The 17,508-nt window shown below is 47.0% G+C and overlaps 1 protein-coding gene across 1 annotated transcript in view; it reads right to left on the reverse strand.

Annotated features, from left to right (window-relative positions):
* The window catches only part of TP63 (tumor protein p63), a 97,730-nt gene that overhangs the window by 8,156 nt on the left and 72,066 nt on the right, over nucleotides 1-17,508 (reverse strand). The window contains exons 5-10 of the mRNA XM_036388780.2: nucleotides 10,430-10,616; nucleotides 8,614-8,729; nucleotides 8,210-8,319; nucleotides 7,825-7,961; nucleotides 6,734-6,816; nucleotides 5,666-5,802 (exon numbers count right to left, since the gene is read on the reverse strand). Of these exons, the coding sequence (XP_036244673.1) occupies nucleotides 5,666-5,802; nucleotides 6,734-6,816; nucleotides 7,825-7,961; nucleotides 8,210-8,319; nucleotides 8,614-8,729; nucleotides 10,430-10,616 (770 nt within the window). The remainder of the gene's footprint in view (nucleotides 1-5,665; nucleotides 5,803-6,733; nucleotides 6,817-7,824; nucleotides 7,962-8,209; nucleotides 8,320-8,613; nucleotides 8,730-10,429; nucleotides 10,617-17,508) is intronic.

A 17,508-nucleotide genomic window follows, 5' to 3' on the forward strand; every position in this document is an offset into this window, starting at 1 on the left:
TTTTGGGGGCTCTTTTCCATCAGCCCTCCTCCACACTGCTATGGTAGAGCAAGTCTTGCTAAGGCATTGGAGACAGCCAGAGATGGGATATGGCTCCCAAAGGTGATGTCAGTACAACTCATCACCTGCTCAGATCCCCGCTTTGCTGCCTGGAAGCAGATGTTATGATGGTCAGAGAGAAGAGTCTTCTCCAACTGCATCAGGCTTTTTTTCCAGAAACAGAGTTTAATAAAAGCAGTGTGAGAATTTACAAGTCCTTGCTGAGAAAAAGTCTTCTGTGCAGGAACTGCTAAGCCCAGAAGCACTTCAGACACAATTAGCAAGACCCTCTGGTTGCAGGATTAATGGGCAAGGTGGACATGGCCTGAGGCCACTTGGCTGAGTCAACTGCAACATGTGATGACACTGCTTTCCTTTGAACTATGAGGCTTGGAGAGATGGGGCAAAAGATAGGAGGGTTGATGAAAATGTTAAGGCAACATCTAAACTTCTGAACATCTGTAAGGAGAGGGGCTAGCTCCAACCCCTTTCCACTGCTAGGGCACTAGGGAGTTTGGGACACCCCGGGCTGCAAAGGGACAGGGACACTGGGCACACATGGATATCATTACAGCTCTACCACACATTCAGCTTGTGCAGGTCAGCCCACCACTTGGGTCAAGCCCACAGAGTCAGGAGGAATTCCCTAAGTTCAATAAAGCTGGATCAAAGTCAGCAGAGCTGGTGCAAAGTCAAAATCACTCTGCCTTCCTTACAATTCTGATGTACTTTACCCTTTAGGGTTGGAAATAAGTGGAAACAACTCATGATGCCAAAGTTGAGGGCTTTTCTGCAGAAAAAAATATTTCTTAGCAGTGCCAGTTCATATAATTATTACCTCTCCCTGTCCAGCAGTAAAAAATACATCATCTACTTATACTAGTGCACGACCAGCACTGAAACAGGCCAAATTGACTATCACAGACCATTTAAACACATATCCTCTGCTTCCATCCCCCCAGTCCATGGACACATTTTTTAACTTAAACAAGACAAAAGGCATTTTAAAATTGAGACCTGCTCAGAGAAACCCTGCTGAGTTTCACAAATACAGAAGTAGGAAGAAAGAGTATTAACACATTACAAAAATGTTACACCAAGGGGAGAAAAGTTACACCAAGACAGACAAAATTGTGGTTCCCGACCTCACAAGGCTATGGGTTACAGCTAAGAGGTCTGTACAAGTGTCTGTTGTTTTTGCAAAGTTTGAGTCCCTTCAGAAGTTTACTCTCACTATTCACTCTGCTGCTATCAGGCTGTGTGTTTGCCCCACTGCTCCTAGTCCTGCCAGCTGGGCAGAGTGACCCTGCCAGCTCGGTTTAGGGATATACTGATGGGTTTGGGGGGCTGGAATGTTTTAGGATGGCATCGGTCTGTTTGGGAGGGTCTCTCCTTGAGTCCATGAGTTCACTCCTGAAGCAGGCCGAAAGGAGACTGTAAAGAAGGAACCAGAGAAAAGAAAAAGATGAATGTACAGGACTCTTTGCCAGCCACCAAGAGAGAAACAGTTACTTTTCACCTTCATGATCACAGTATGGGCTTTCAAAGAGGGAAAAAGCAGATGTCTTAGCACCTACAGGGAGGGTATGTAACAGGGAGATTTAGGAAGCTGGAAAGCCCCAGGCACAAGCGAGTGCTTGGCAAGGAAGGGAAAACAACCAGCTGATAGAGAAACCTGATGCTGTCCTAGTCTCATGGGTACAAATAAGGCCCTGATAATGTTTCCAGTGACAAATCTAGGAGGAATAAAAGCACTCAAAGAGGAAAAGGAGTAGCAGCTTCCATTGAGTCCACTTCTAACTACAATCACTTCAAACCCAGAAGCTGGTGCTAGAGAGGGAGAACAGTGCCTATTGGCCATACTGACTACAGCTCAACTCTTCTCCTCTGAGAAGCTGAGGGGTCCCTGGGGCCACCAGCTGATGCAGAGGGCACTGCATCCTCAGAGCCCATGAAGCACTTCTACCTGGTTCCTTTCATCTTGGCCATTCTGTAGTGAGAACACTATCCAGCTGCCTGGAGTTCACATGCAAGCACAGCACCACAAAACCAAACCAGATCATGCAAAATCCACTGTTAGCTTTCACACCAAAAGTGAGATTAATGAGGTGAAGGTACAAAGAATGCCTTCCCCACCAGCCCCCTTCCCACAACAGCAAGCACTGGGATCCTCGCAGCTCAGCTGGAGCACTCCAGGCATTAGATAGCTCAGTTCTGCCACAGATCACTAATGAGGTTAATTCCTTCTCATTTGGATAGTGAGTTGTGCTGCTCACTAGACTGAAAGGCAGCCAGTAGGCTCGTAGCTGCAGCCCTGCTGATAGGAAAGAAATCTTTGCTGGGGTACAAGATCCCACTTGGATGTAAGAGCCCCCTTCTTGGTAGCCATTGGAAGACTTTGTGAAAACCCTTCAATCACAGAAGTTGGGTTGGGTGTTCCTTATGAACTTTATGGGTCTCTTCCAATTTGAAATATTTTGTAATTCTCTGCTGTAGGAAATTGAAATACAGATAGTTTTGAAAACAGTGCTCAGCAGAGTGAAACCCACTACATGAAAAGGTGTTTCCTAATGAAACCCTTAAAGACTGTGCAGGTAGCTCTGTGGGAATATTGATGGCAAACATATTTCACAGCAGGGTAATGAGGAAACATTCCCTCCCCAAAGCATGAGCCACCTCTGATCTCTCTTGCAGCAGTAATCATCTGGCAAATCTATGTTTTACACAAATGGTAGCAGACTATGAACTCTTCTAAATAAATGTGTGTGCTGCAGTTCAAGTAAGGGCCCCAGGATTTGACAGTGAAAAAGGAAGAATAGAAACTGAAAGCAAAAATCCCAACAACTTGCCACCTATGATCATGAAGGTATTTGGCATAACAGTAAATAGGAGAAAACCATGCACAAAGGAGCAAGCAGAGAGAGGAGATGAGACAGAGAAATATTGTGGTCTGGCACAATGTGGAGCATTGCAGTACTTTGGTCAACTAGTGGGACACAAGAATGCTGATTGTCACCAGATTTGTCCTTCCTATTCCAGAACAGTCAGACAGCTGCATCTGCTGGCCTGTCAAATGCAATGCTGGTCTGTATGTGCATGAGAGCCATTATACAATTGCTTTCCAAAATGACAGATTTCTATTTTTAAAAGTATCTTTCACCATGATCATCTCAACCTTACTTTTCCTACTCTTCAAAAAAGATGAAGTTTCCATGTTGTAGGAGTTACAGGGAAAACTCTTTCCACACACCTGGATAGCTTCTCTATGTTTACCACTGCCTCAAAAAAAATAAACTGAAAAATCCAGCAGTTCTCCACCAAGGTGTGACTCTGGAGCACACGTGGATGCTGCTCCATTTTGAGAAGGAGGAATCAAAGGAAACTTTCAAGCATTCCATTCCCACAGAGCCCTGCTAGGATCTACAGCTTCCAGCACATTCCACCTTTCACAGCATACACAGTTTCCCAGCTCCCACTTTTCACATGGGAAAGTGACCAAACATGAACTGGGACCAAAACTTCAAAGTACATCCCTGCATACAAAGTGAAAGGCCAGAACAGACTCAAAAAGGAGCCCCTGTGCTCCTGAGTTTGGCCACTCTGACAAGGAAGCAGTGGCAAGACATCTCCCAGCAACCTGCACTCATGCAAGGCTGCTCTTACCCCAACCAAGCCCTACAAAGCAGCTGCTTTCCCCACTCTCACATTGAGACCTGAGGCTCCTTTTTTGAGGTGCAATTGCATCTTAAGAGTCTTTTCAGTCTAAACATCCCTTTGCCCTGTACACATTCCTTCAGATATTAAGTCATACCATGGATTACTAAAGAAAAAGCACCAAAACCCAAAGTGCACCTAACAAACTGCCTGAATATGCATTTCAGCACAGAGGACACTGCTTGATGGCAGGCTGTGGACAGAGACAACTGCAGCAGCTCTGGACAAATACTAAAGTTATTTTTCTCCATGCTCCTGGCACCCTTTAAAGCTCTTAATCTTTCTCCCCTGCATGAGCACACTCAGCAACTGAGAAAAATGAGTATATAACTGGACAAGTGCCAGGAGACATGCCAAAAGAAGTTTCATTAAATTAAATGACTGAAGTTCTACATGCTGGTCTTAAAGGTAACACAAATACCAACCTCATTTGCCAGGAACCTATTCTACTGATATAGATAGAATGAAAAAAGTAATTATGGCAAAGCCAACTGTCAGCACCAAGAGAAAGCTGTCATCTGCCGCTGTCCATTTCTGCTTACAAAACCATTTCTCAGCTGAAATGGTTGTGGTTCAGGTGAAGCTTTGAAGACAAGCAGTAGAGCACACAAATGCCACAATGCCTAGGAGCTAGTAAATACAAGCTATAGTATACACAAACAGTGCAGATGACTGATAAAAGTAAATAACAATAATGAGATTTTTAAGTGCCCCAAAAAAAGAGTCCAGAGCCCCTGGATGCTCCAGACGTTTTGGCAGAGGGCTTTTCTCACACCTCCACAAGACTCCAGCTGACACTAAAAACACACAAGGCCAAAATGTGAACACATGCAGAGATCTGGCAGAAAGCTGTGGTATTGCAGAAGTCCTGAGACAAGGCCAAGGCATTGAAATAAATCCCTACAGGCTCAAGTGGGACTTATGTGGTGCCTTGGCCCCACACTAACCTCTGCAGAGGAATGAGTTATACCCACAGCCTCCTGACACGAGATCCCAGCACTGCCACTGGCAGCCACCTACAGCCCGGGGCCATTTGCTGTCACCCCAGACAGCAGGTGAAGCAATGCCCATGAATGACACTGCTCACTGCAGCCTGGGAAGTCATTCTCTGCCCAAGCCTCTGACTGCAAAGCTTTGGGAACCCAGACACCTATCTGGCCTTTCTTTTCCCCTATCCTCCTCACATTTACAGCACCCAGAGCAATCCCTGCCAGCTGAGCTCAGAAAGGATGGAAAATTTCTCATGAGCAATGTGAAGAGTCATCTGGCAAAGGGCAGTTTGTGACAATAATTCAAAAGTATGTATAGAATCTTTTTTTGAAGTACCCACTAGCTGCAAAGGAAATTTTTTGTGTATCAGCTTTGCTCTCGACTTTCAGCTGCCTGTTTTAGGCAGTTCAGTAGTTGAGCTGAACAACCTGAAGTAGTGTTGTACCACTGAAACACCAGCCCTCCAATGCACAGCTCAGCTGAGCTCGTGCTCACAGTCCCAGCTCTAGACACTCTTAGCAAGGTGGTCAGATGGATACCCTGGAGATGGTTCATGTTTGCTGCCATTCCCATGAGCAATGGGACAGGAGTGCAGCCATCCCCCAGCTGGGATGGGCACACACAGCAGGTTTCTGACCACAGGATGTCAATGCCTCTGCCTTGGGCTCTGGCTGGAAGTCAAATGAGGCACTGAGCCCATCCTCATTCACCCTCTAGGGCCAGAAGTTGTAATATGTAAGATTAAAGACTAGAGAGGGACCTTGCCAGCAGTCAGGATGTACACTGGGGGAAGCAGGACTGCTTTGTCCACTGCCCAGCCCTCAGCTGAGCACCATGTCCCTTTGAACACCTGTGCAGAAGCCTTCTGTGTCTCTCTCCTCTCTCCCCACTGCACTGACACTGCAAGCACACTGGTACTCACTGCTTCTGGAGCAAGTGCTGGTGCTGTTGCTGCTGCTGCTGCCTGTAGGTCTCAATTGTGTGCTGGGGAAGGAACTGCATCAGCTCCAGGGACTCTTTGATCTTCAGCAGCATTTCGTAGGTCTCCCGTCCCCTCACCTGGGTCACAGGAAAAGGACAGGGATTGGGGGGAAAGAAAAGCTTTAAAGGACTGCATTTATAGACCTTGTTGACAGTCACCTTAGAAAGTCTTCAAAATGTCAATTAAACAACCAGAGCAGGATGCAAATAATCTGTTTATACTGTATGCTCACACAATAAAAATGCTAGCTTTGTTCTAGAAGTGCAGCAAATAATGCTGAAGAGTGATAATCTCACACTGCAGGCTGATGAACATCTTGGGGTTGTCATATGGCTCAGTGTGAATCTATGCCAGCCAAAAGCAACATTCTGATCCAACCTATTTAGACAGAAAATGTCTTTACTTGCCTCAGATGTAAGCAGATCTGGTGCTGAATCTTACATGCCCTCAGAAAAGACAGCACATAAATTTGGGAGCTGGGTTTGGCTCTCCCATCTTCTCCAAGCACACCATGACTTGTGATTTAAGCAACTAAACATGGCTCATGGGAAGGAGCTAAATGGCCAATTAGAGATATTTCTTGCCCTTTCTGAGTCTGCACTTAATACAGCATATTTCACTTCTATCACTGCATTACAATTGCAATACACATAAAAGCCACAGAAGCATCCACCTATCAGTTTTCTAGAGAAAGGTCATGTACCACAGACCCAGAAATGACAGAGGAGGAAACCTAGTTATATCTTGAAGACAGTGTTTCCACCAGGACAGAGAGATCCCTTGGGATATTCTCACATGCCTTGCATAAACCATTCTCAACCTAGTTGGATTTTTAATATTGTTTATTTGGAATATGTATTTAAAATTAGTAGTTCATGGAATTAAAGAAAATAATAATTATTCTTTCACACCCCAACCCCATCCTCAGGTCTTTCTGAAGCCTAGGTGAACCTCAAGTCACCATTAAAGATGCTAAACATAGGGTAAGTAAAAAGAGAGAGAACTCACTGGCAAGTACAAGAGCTCATCATCTGGGGAACGTCTTTTTTTGATAGATGTCATCTGTATGCCATGAGTTCCTTGTCGAAAAGCTGGAAGAGAAACCCGAAACACATCCCATTACCAAAAAAGAAAGAGGTGGGGAGAGGGGGGAGAGTAGCACACAAAAAAGAAAAAGACAAAAAGACAGATACAAGAGATATGAAGTGCATGACCAGCTCAGATCTGCAGTGCTCTGAAGGGATCTCTGCCTGAGCCACTCCAGAACTGTCCTTGCAGCTCCAGGCTCCTTAAGGCAGACACGATTGCAGATGCTGGCTGGCCATGTCACTTGGGGAAACTCATCAGCCAAGGAGTGCTGGGTATATGACAAACCCTGGCAAGCCACACTTTGAACAAGTGCTGGCTCTTTACAGGAAAATTACAGCAAGTTTTGGTATTACAAGGCTCACAAGTTGTTGGTGAACTAGTGATTAATGAAGGTGAGACCATTGGCAGGGAGCAGAACTCACTGAGAAAATAAAGCTCCTCTCTAGTCTGCCTCCAGTCATAACCTGTGCCTGCTGTTCAGCCTGCTGCCTACACTGAGTACAGGGGAAACCAAAGGTGGATTTCCACACCCTGCATGACCAGCGAGGACTTGGCTCCCTTCAGAGCACAGAGAGGCCGCTTGCCAGGGTGTCTGTGATGCACAGCAGGGTTTGTGTGCAGCCTCAGTCTAGATCCCTGTGGCTAGAAGACACCTGCCACAGCACAGAACACTGGCTAGATAAAGCAAAGAATAACAGCACGACCCCAAACAAGCAGTAAAGGTTCAAAAGGTTAGAGTTCCAGACATACAATTGGAAGGTGGCAAATAAACACCCCCTCCACTCACCATGGCGGGGCTAATCTAACACCAGCAATGCTGCAAGGGAGCCCACACACCCAGACTGTCAAACACTGCTTTGTGAACACCAGCTCAATTTCTAGGCTGATTCACCCTGGGAGAACAGATCCCTAATGCCCTCCTGCCTGCAAGGCCATGCACAGCACCACTCTGTCCCTGTGGCACAAGCACCCAGAGACAGCCCCCTCTGCCCAGCTGTGCAGCTACTTACGGCGCTTCGTACCATCACCATTCTTTGTGCTGTCGGACACTTGCTGCTTGCGGATGCTGTCCTCGTCTGCCTTGCGGTCTCTGCCTGGGCAAGCACAGATACGGGCTTCGAAACACCGCCGGCCCAAGACCTGCCCACTGCGAACAGAGGTGAGGGGAAACATCAGCTGGCATCTCAGACACAGGCCAGCAGCTCTCCTCAACGCCCCACCACACTCTGCACCTGCCATTTTCCAGCCTGCATTTCCCAGGCGCTGGGCAACTCCCAGCTGCAAAGATCTGAAAAATATCCTACAGCCCCTTGAATTCCGCTGTTTTAAGGATATGGAATGATGTCCTAAGTGGAAGAGGAGCCAGAAGGGTTACAGTCATGATGCACAACTTACTCTCTGGTTTCCAGGGTCACAATGATAAGGATTGGGCGGCGGTTCATCCCGCCAACGCAGCTGCTGTTGCACATGAAGTTGTACAAGACTGTGGTGAACTCAGTACCGACCTGGTGAGACAAGGTGGAGAGGAAGAGGTGGTGGATGGAAAGCTCTGCTTTTTCCAAGCCCTCCTCTTGCATTTCCCAAGCTGGGCTGCAAGTGGACCAGCATGAAATAGGCCCCCAGTACAAAGCTTCCTTAAAAGGGATAAGGAGGGTTTCACAGCTCATTTCTGACAGAAAGGAAGAAGGGATTCATTGTGCTGAGGATAGGGAAAGCCCAAGATCCCAACTCCTTTGACCAGGGTTACAACCCCCAACCCTTGCATGCCAGGATGGCACCAGCTCGAGCTCACAACATACCTGGGGTGGCTCATAGGGGACCAGCACACTCTGCCTCCCAGTGATGGGGTCTTCTACATACTGGGCATGGCTGTTCCCTTCCACTCTGATCAGGTGGCTGGGAGGTGCAATCTGCCCTGCAAAGGCAAAGAGGAAAAAAACAAGAGACTGTTCAGTAAGATCATGCACAGGGTGGTAAGATCTACCATCAAGGGAGATGCATGTGGCCCCAGAGGTCCATCAGAGCACACACAGGTGCCTCTCAGCCCTTGAAGCATCCCTTCCCAAGATCCCTGCTGCCAGACACCAAAGGCAACACAGGCTTTCCCAAGCTCACTCTGGACACCTGTGGCTAAACTTGAACAAGGGCTTCCCAAGATCCCAGAAGTGAGCCAAAATGTGAACTGAATGGCAGCTCACAGCAGTTCTTCCAGCAGATAACTCCTGCTGGATTTTCACACCAGCTGAAAGCCTTTATTTTCCTCCCTCTAATGCATATACAAAGCAAATTACTTCAAGTCTCAATTCCCACTCATTTTCCTATCAGTTGCTAGCCCTCTTCTGCTCCCTTTCATTAGTCTTAAGCCTCAAAAAAAAAGAACCAAGAAGCAAAAGAAATATGCATTTAATTAATGGTCAGCTTGAAAAATCATGCTTGCTTACAGCAGCAGCAGAAGGGAACATGATCTTCTTGGTTCCTAGGCCACTATCCAATAATTAAAAGCTTCCTTCCTACAAATTATCTTTAGTGTTTCTAAAACATGCAACTAAATTCTGAGGAGAGGAGCCTGCTATCGGTTCATCTGAAGAATTTGTTCTGGGTATTAACTGTTCATTTCCTACTCAAAATACAGCCTATTTCTACAGAAATAATTATTTCAGAATAAGGAAAAAAATCCTATAAATTCTTTCTTAAAACTTCATTATTGAATGGTGTCAAACCTCAATAAATCCAGTCCTATCAGAAAAGCACTTTTTAATATAAAAAACAGTTTTGAAGGACTGTCTTGCTCCACTCTAATTTTACACTCCCAAGTCCTTGCTTATTTCTGGGGCTTGTCTATCTGGCTGCACTGTAACCAGCAATGGGATCCAGACTCCTAAGACATGCTGCTAACTGACACCAACCGGGTTTTTTTACAGTAGGAGATAAATAATGTATGTAGAATAAAACAGATGCTCATCTGACTTACATGAACTTAAATGACCAAGGCAAAATGGAACCCAGCCTGTGAGCTTGCAGAAAACCAAAGGACATTTTAAAAACAGCTGCTATTTCACCAACACGAGGAGAAGCAAGTAAAAGATTAAAACATTTATACTGAACTGGGAGTGTTACATGTAGAAGAACGTTCCCTACAGTTGATGCTGGCACTTAGCATTTCCCTGCCAGAGATAAACAGCCCCTCCGTCTCTGAGGCATGGATTAAGGATGGAGATGATATTGCATCCTGTTACTAGATCCCTGTCCCAGCCACATGGAAGCTCATTCCTGAGCACAAGAACAGCTGCTTCTCATTGCAGGAGCAAAAGCAGAGCAGAGGAGGGCTGCCAGAGGGGCAGTGCCTGCCACGGGGACAGACATCCATCCGACCTGGGCAGGCACGAGGTTTATTTCAGTGCTTTCCTCCCAAGGACGAGCGTGCACAGGGACAGCTAAAGCATTGATGGCATGATCCTTCCTGCCAAGCACAGGAAATAAAAAGCTGCACAAGGTGTCACAGGGAGGTCTGTTTCCAGAAGGTTTGCTCTGAAGCTGCTGTCACATCCCTCAGTGGCTGCTCATCAGCCAAGTAGCTCTGCAGAGGGACTGCCAGCACAGCACTGCCCTCCTTACCCTCGTTGAACTCCCGGCTCAGCTCGTGGTTCGGGCAGCGTTTGACCACTTCAGTGACGTGCTCAGCTTTCTTGTAGACTGGCATAGCCCTGATGACAGCTCCCTGAGGCGGTGGGGTCATCACTTTGATCTGGATGGGACATGTCTTGGCGATCTGGCAGTACAGCTTTTTCAGTTCGGTGGAATACTGAATGGGGAACAGAGCAAAAGAGAGTCAGAAGTTCACCTAGGGATGAAGGCACACCAGGAACATGGAGATGGCTTTGTACATGTAACTGAAAGCACCAGCCACCGGCGCACAGGCACTGCATTTGTTTGTACAACAACCATGCTTCCAGAGAAATGACAAAACTCCTAGACCTTTACCTGCTGTAAAATAGCAGAGCATAAATCTACATCCTAGCTTCCCCAAAGGCAGAAATCTTCAGATAAAGAGCACTTCATTTACTCGAACAAATAAAGCCTTTATTTCTCTTGGGCACACACTCCCTCTTGCAAAGGACACCCAACACCCACCTAACAAAACAGATGCTATTCTTTTCACAGCATCCTGTAATCCTGGAAGCACTCAAAACCACAGACATAAAAGTGTTTCATCCTGTTTTCTAAGAAGCCCTCCTACTCTTGCAGAGGGATTAAATAAAAACACCAACCGTGGAACTGAACAGTACTCAAAAACAACACCCTGATCAATTTGAGAGTTATACCAAATCTGACATTTCAGCCATCTTTTAAAATCATCTCCTACATCTCTGTAGTAATCCCCTCACTTCTGAACTCAAATCATTACATCCAAAAATGAGGTAAATAAAATCCAGTGTTTTGTTTTTTAAAGGCCACAAGAGTTGAGCAGCCCAAAGACCAGCCCACAGTGACCAAAACCTAGAGCATAACCCAGCAGCTGGCTCCAAAAGGGAGGCTGTGACCATGCAACGAGCTTGGAACAGAACAAGATGCTCTTATTCACTGTGCTAATTTGGAGCATATTAGATTTCTCTTAAGATGTTCTCCACTACAACAGTAAATTAATGAGGCATTTTCATGGAGTGCGTTCACATCTGGAAACCTTAACTCAGCAAAAAATCAAGGCTGAAGTTGGTTTCTTTTCAAAATCCCTCACCAAAATAAAGGCATCTGCTTACTCCCAAGTGGTTCAGTATTGTAGAACCTAAACCCATTTTGCTGGATATCTCCCATGAAGGAGAGTGTTTAGTCTCCCCTCCTCTGTAAGGCTGTTCCAAAACACAGCAGGTTTTTCAGAACCTTGCTCCAGAGGCATTCAGTTTTCTCCTGATATTCAGACATTTTTGAGTGCAGAGCTCTCCTTGTAACAACCTAGCCCACAGGAATTGCTGGCATTTCCCCATCTCCATGTCCTCAGTTCTTGCAGACAAAGAAAAGTGAAAGCCCCAAGGTGGTTGTTTCCTCACAGGAAAAGGTCTCTAGGAGCCCTGGGCCAATAGAGCCCCGTTCCCAGCTGTTCAAACACAGCAGTGACAGGTTCATACTGGTCAGGAGCACCCTGTGGCCATGGACCCACTGGGACAGGGAGAGCCAGCGCGTGCAAGGGTGGGTGGCAGATGATGCAGCAGGAAAAGGATTAGCTAGTGATAGTCGGGGATTATTTGCATTTCAGAGCGTACACACTGCTAACATAGGAAAAACCAAACTTGCAAGAGACACTGGGTAGGAGAGAGGGATTAAACATAAGCCAAGCCAGTCCCTTCCCTCCTCACTCAACACCATCCTGCCATGTGGCAGAAAAGATGCTACAGGTATTTAAGATACAAAAAAAGATTTCTTTAAAATGCAAAGGCCAAATTGTGCAATGTATTTTATGTGCCTGCAGGCTAGAGATTAAGCCCACAAAGGATTTACCCAGCCTGCGGAAACGGGGAACATGCCAAACAATTACAAAAAAAAAAGTTGCGAAACACATCTAGATGGTGATTTGTATCATGCATCTTTTAAACCTGAAATTCCTTATTGTTTTTTAATTAAAAAGCAATTCCTTACTGAAGGTAAGAGTGAGCTCACCATGTTGTCTTTCCATCTCAAGTAGTAGAAAAAGAATCACTTATATTTAAAAAGGAAGAAAACTTGTAAAGCACTGTTTCCTTCAACACATCAGTTTGCTCATAGCACTGTGAAGGTTTCAAGGACAGAAAGCCTCAAAAATCTCAAAAAGCCAACTAATCACTTGGATGCCTTAACATCACTGAAGCATAAAGAATTGGGCACCCAAAGGTGATGGGCTGAAATGCAAAGATAAATATTGAAGAGCAGGGGTGCACAGAGGGCATGGCATATGCCAGGAGGCAACGTGTCCAGTGTCGGCAGGCATCCAGAGAATTGAACAAATGGAAAGAGATACACACCCTCAGTCACTGATCAGGACTCCTGGTGCTGACTGTAATTTTACATATAGTATCTTCAAAGACAGAAAGCTGGGGTTACAAGGAAGGGGAAAAGCAAAAATCACTGCTTTCAGAAGGACTGAGATGTACACAAAACCAGCACAAATACTGAGGCTTGTGATCAAACAGCACAGCCCCTCTGTGAGGGAGACAGGGATCTGCTCTTCATCCACCCTTTGGCACCCCAGCTGCTGGACCCCTTTGGCTACAATCAGCAAGGAAGGCATTGGACCTACACCCCAAATTCACAGAAAGCAAACAGCCAAGAGTTAATGGGTTATGATGAACAAGCCTATCCAACAAAGAAACGCAGGGCAGACTCAAGAGCTGCAGGTTCTAGCCAACAACTTGAACTTGGCATGTCAGGAGAGGAGGTACCCAGGAGCCCACCTCTGCCTCAGAGCACAGTCAGGACGTGGGAAGATTTAGTGACAGTGCCCGGCAGAGTCAAAAGAGGCAATGGGGGCTGAGCTGCCTTTTTGTCACCTGACTGCAAGAGGAGTTCAAGCCTCACAGGCACTGCACAGGGCTTGGGGACATGGCACAGAGCCATGATTTCACATCTACCCCAGGCACAGCTGCCTGTGAGCGTGTAATCACTGAAGGGACAGTCATTTAACACCGGTGTAAATCTGTCCACGGGGTACCTGCTGTCAGACAGAGACGGGCTTGAGTTTCCCCACCACGCCAACTTTGCTGCAACCAGGAGTAACCTGATGCACAGCCATTTACTGGCATAAATAGATGCCAACAACTAGGTCATAGTGACTTCGTCCTGGATCAGTGATAGTTGCTATATCCACAGAGGAAGACAGGATATTGTATATAGATTTCAAAGCAAAGGCACTTCAGAAAGAAAACCCAAGGTAGAAGCTGCCTGTGCACTCAGATGGTGCCTGAAAGCAAGGATCACCCTCTTGGCACAGGTGCTGCTCCTCAGTGGTGCCACCCCACCCCACCCTGCAGGAGGTGACCGTCCCCCTGCTCACCATTTTGCTGTGAACTGACACTCACTGTATGAGGGCTAAGATCGTGAGCAATTCCCAGAAACCCAAAGCATGACTATTAATCAACACACTTGAGCAGGAAAACTAAGTTAATTAGGAGTAGCAATATAAAAAATGAGTTTGACCAAACAAAAAAGCCTATCAGGTCACAAGATGACAACAACCATTATCTAGCAGTAGGAACAAAGCTGTGAGGAGCCTGAGGAGTGCAGCACCACTTCCACCAGAGTACAGATGTGAAAGCCATTTAAAACAAAAGAGCTGAGCCTGAAAATGTGCTATCTACTCAAGAGGGAGAGGAAGGAGCTTTGGCATTGGACTTTTCCTTGGAGTTTGACTGCTGCCTGTCAGAAATTTAGCATTTTGCTTAATAATACATTTTAAAATGAAAGATGCAAACGTTCCAGTGCCTGCAGCTCTGCTCTCCCCACCTGCCTGTGCAGACATACTGTATTACCCACTCTTGGCACCCTGGCTGGTAATTCAGTATCACAATACACACACCAGCTACCATCAGGCAACACCTGTCTGATTTCTTAGTAAGCCCCTTCTACTGAAGGTGTGTCAACAAAGAGTTGAAAGGCAAAAACAAAACAAACAAAACACTTCTTGACTCTCAAATGGAAAATTTTTGCTAGAAGGGACTGTAGTCTCCTGAAAGGAAGTGCTCAGTGTAATACAAGCCACAATGGCTTTTTACTGAGTACTCAATTCCTCTGCAAAACTCTGATGCAGTGAAATCCCCCAAACACTACTTTCGAAATCTACCTCTAATATCTGTTCTACCATCTGATCCAGCAGAGGGATTATGGCTCCTAAATCTTTAAAAGGAGTGGGGTTCAGTCAGCTCTACAAATGCTGATAGATGTCAGCTTGAAGGTGATCCCAGAGGTTGGCTTAAGGCATTACAGCTCCCTGAAACCCCTCCTGCTCACATCAACAGGTCTTTCAAATCTTTTGCAAGCTTCTTTCAAGCAGTCATGTTTTAGTTCAACTCAGTTAACTAGATTCATTTTACTTGATGTTTTCAAAGCTGTCAATCAGCTATGCTTTCTCCCCTACCAAATTAACTCCCTAAGAAGGGGAAAAAAAGAACAGGTTAGAAGAGTGGGAATGGAATAGCTATCTGCACTGAAGTATTCACAGGTGAAAACAAGGAGAGTCACAAAGAAATAGAAAATAATTTGAACATGTTTTAATTATTTAGGAGAACAAAAGGCAGTGGGAAGAAAGGAAGCTACCAACTAAGAACAAAAAGTGAAATTTACACAACCACTTTAAACATTTTTGCTATGCTTGACCATGATTTAACTTTTCACTTACAAAAAACTGCTGGGAGCGTGTGGGGGCACGTCAAACACACGTGTGCAAATGCACACACACTCTTAGGAACCAACTTGTACCCAGAGGACACTCAGTGAAAGAGGAATGATGCACACATGGACACCTTCCAGATTTAACCTTCAGCTCAGCATAACCATAACCACATGGCTTGTGAGCTGACTTGTTACAGCTTCGGTTTGAAGTCCTCTGTCCCACCAGGCTCCAGAGAAAAGCAGACAGCTTGCTGCTAGTGGGCATAGCTGGCATTCAAACCATGGATGGGCACGGCCAACAGGTCCAGTAATACAGATCTACCAGGTGTGGCAACAACCCCCAGCCACACAGCCCCGGACACCAGGCACACCTGCGAGCATCCCCTATCTGCAAGGGAAGCTCCCGGAGCACGGGAGCAGGAGGGGATGCTGATGTTGCCCCACCAGTGCTTTGCAGGCATTTACCAAATTTCTCCACCCCGGGGCAAAGGAAAAACCATGTCACACTTTTCCCTCTTGAGGAAGGGCAGTGAATCACCCAAGGGCGTTCACCTTCGCAAAGACTTAAACTTCATTTTCCCCTGAGGCTCTCCTGCCCCCTTCCCCGTCCCCACCGCCTCTCCAGGCGCTCACGAACGGCGCTGATGAGTTATTAAAATCCTTCCTCCGAGCGCTTTTCCCCGGGAGCCGCAGCCAAGGGCCGCCTGTTGCCACCTGTCAGTCGCGGGGATTAATTACCTGCGCCGGGCGGGGAGCGGCACATTCCTGCTGGCCTCGCCCGCCGGGATGTTGACATCAGGCAGGTGGGCCCCGCATCCCCCCGCGCCCGGGGGTAGCGAGCGAGCCACGGGTGTGCGGGGCCCGGAGCGCCGCGCACAGCGCCGGGCAGCGGGCACGGGCAGCGCGGGGTGCCCGGGGCGGGCGGCACTCCCAGCCGGCAGCTGCTGCGCCTGCAAACCTTAGCGAAAAAATAAATATATGGGTGCGCGCGTGTGTGTGCTGACCTGCTTAGGTAAACGGGCAAGGGGAGGGGTGGCAGGGAGGAGAGCGCAGAAACGTAGCCTGCGGACAGGGATTCAGGAGCCGCTCCCGGCCGCGGGCACCGCGCTGAGCGGCCCCCGAGCTGCTCCTGCACGGCCCCCGAGCTGCTCCGGCCCTGCACGGCCCCCGAGCTGCTCCCGAGCTGCTCCGGCCCTGCACGGCCCCCGAGCTGCTCCTGCACGGCCCCCGAGCTGCTCCCGAGCTGCTCCGGCCCTTCACGGCCCCCAAGCTGCTCCTGCACGGCCCCCGAGCCGCTCCGGCCCTGAGCCGCCCCCGAGCCGCTCCGGCCCCGTCCCACCGCAGGGCAGCGACGGGGAACAGCAGCTCTGCCCCCCTGCAGAGGCACAGCCACCTCTGGCCTTGGCACACTGACAGCTCCGCGCTGCCCTGCCCGCAGGAGCTGCCTGTGAGCAGCACTGCCCGGCCCCACCGCCTGCCAACACACCCCGACTCGCAGGGCGGGATGAAAAGGGGACATGCACACCTGGACATGGTACAGAACACCCCCTGGAATTCCCAAAAATACTGAATTGACAGCATCTGCTAGAGTCTCTCACATCTTTAGAATAATAAAGATAATATTCAGCATCTCACTTGAGGCTCCCCAGGGGTTTTAATTCAAAACTGCCTCCATCAGGATGTACCACAGCTCCCTAACACTGTCGGCAAAGCCACGATAGTAACAGAAGTAACACTGATAATTTCCCATACTGCTTTTGCATTATGAAACTATTGTAACTGTGAAAACTTTACATATGGCAGCTTTTACATTTCAGCTGCAGATCTACAGACTTCATCAACAAATGAAAACCTCTTGAGGTTCAGCTTGAAAACCATTCTAAAAACAAACAACAACAACGAATCAACTAAAAAGTATCCTGTATCAAGAGGAAAAAATCTCTTGATGGAATGGAAAAATGGAAAACTTTGGAGGCAAGCTTTATACATTTTTTGATACAAAGTGATAGGTGTAAAGGAAGGCTTTACTCTTTGGTTTTGAGTTCCCTTCCTTTGCTGGTCTATTATTTAAATATTTTTGAAATTAATTTATTTAAAAACCAAAATCATAAGACTCCTGCAGTAAAATGGCCTTAGCTTGTGCACCCAGCTCACACACTGCTTGTGTATTGTATCCAGTTTCTCTGCCAGTTTCTAAATCAAAACTTCAGCAGTAGCAAACAAGTTTCAGATGCTAACAATGCCTAGTAATTTACATTTCCAATAGATTGCTTTGCAGCAGAGACTTTTTGAGGTAGAAGTATGAAATGACAGCAAATCTGCTGAAAGGCAAGCTGATC

This window comes from Molothrus ater, chromosome 10 (assembly GCF_012460135.2).
Source record: "Molothrus ater isolate BHLD 08-10-18 breed brown headed cowbird chromosome 10, BPBGC_Mater_1.1, whole genome shotgun sequence".
NCBI lineage: Eukaryota > Metazoa > Chordata > Aves > Passeriformes > Icteridae > Molothrus > Molothrus ater.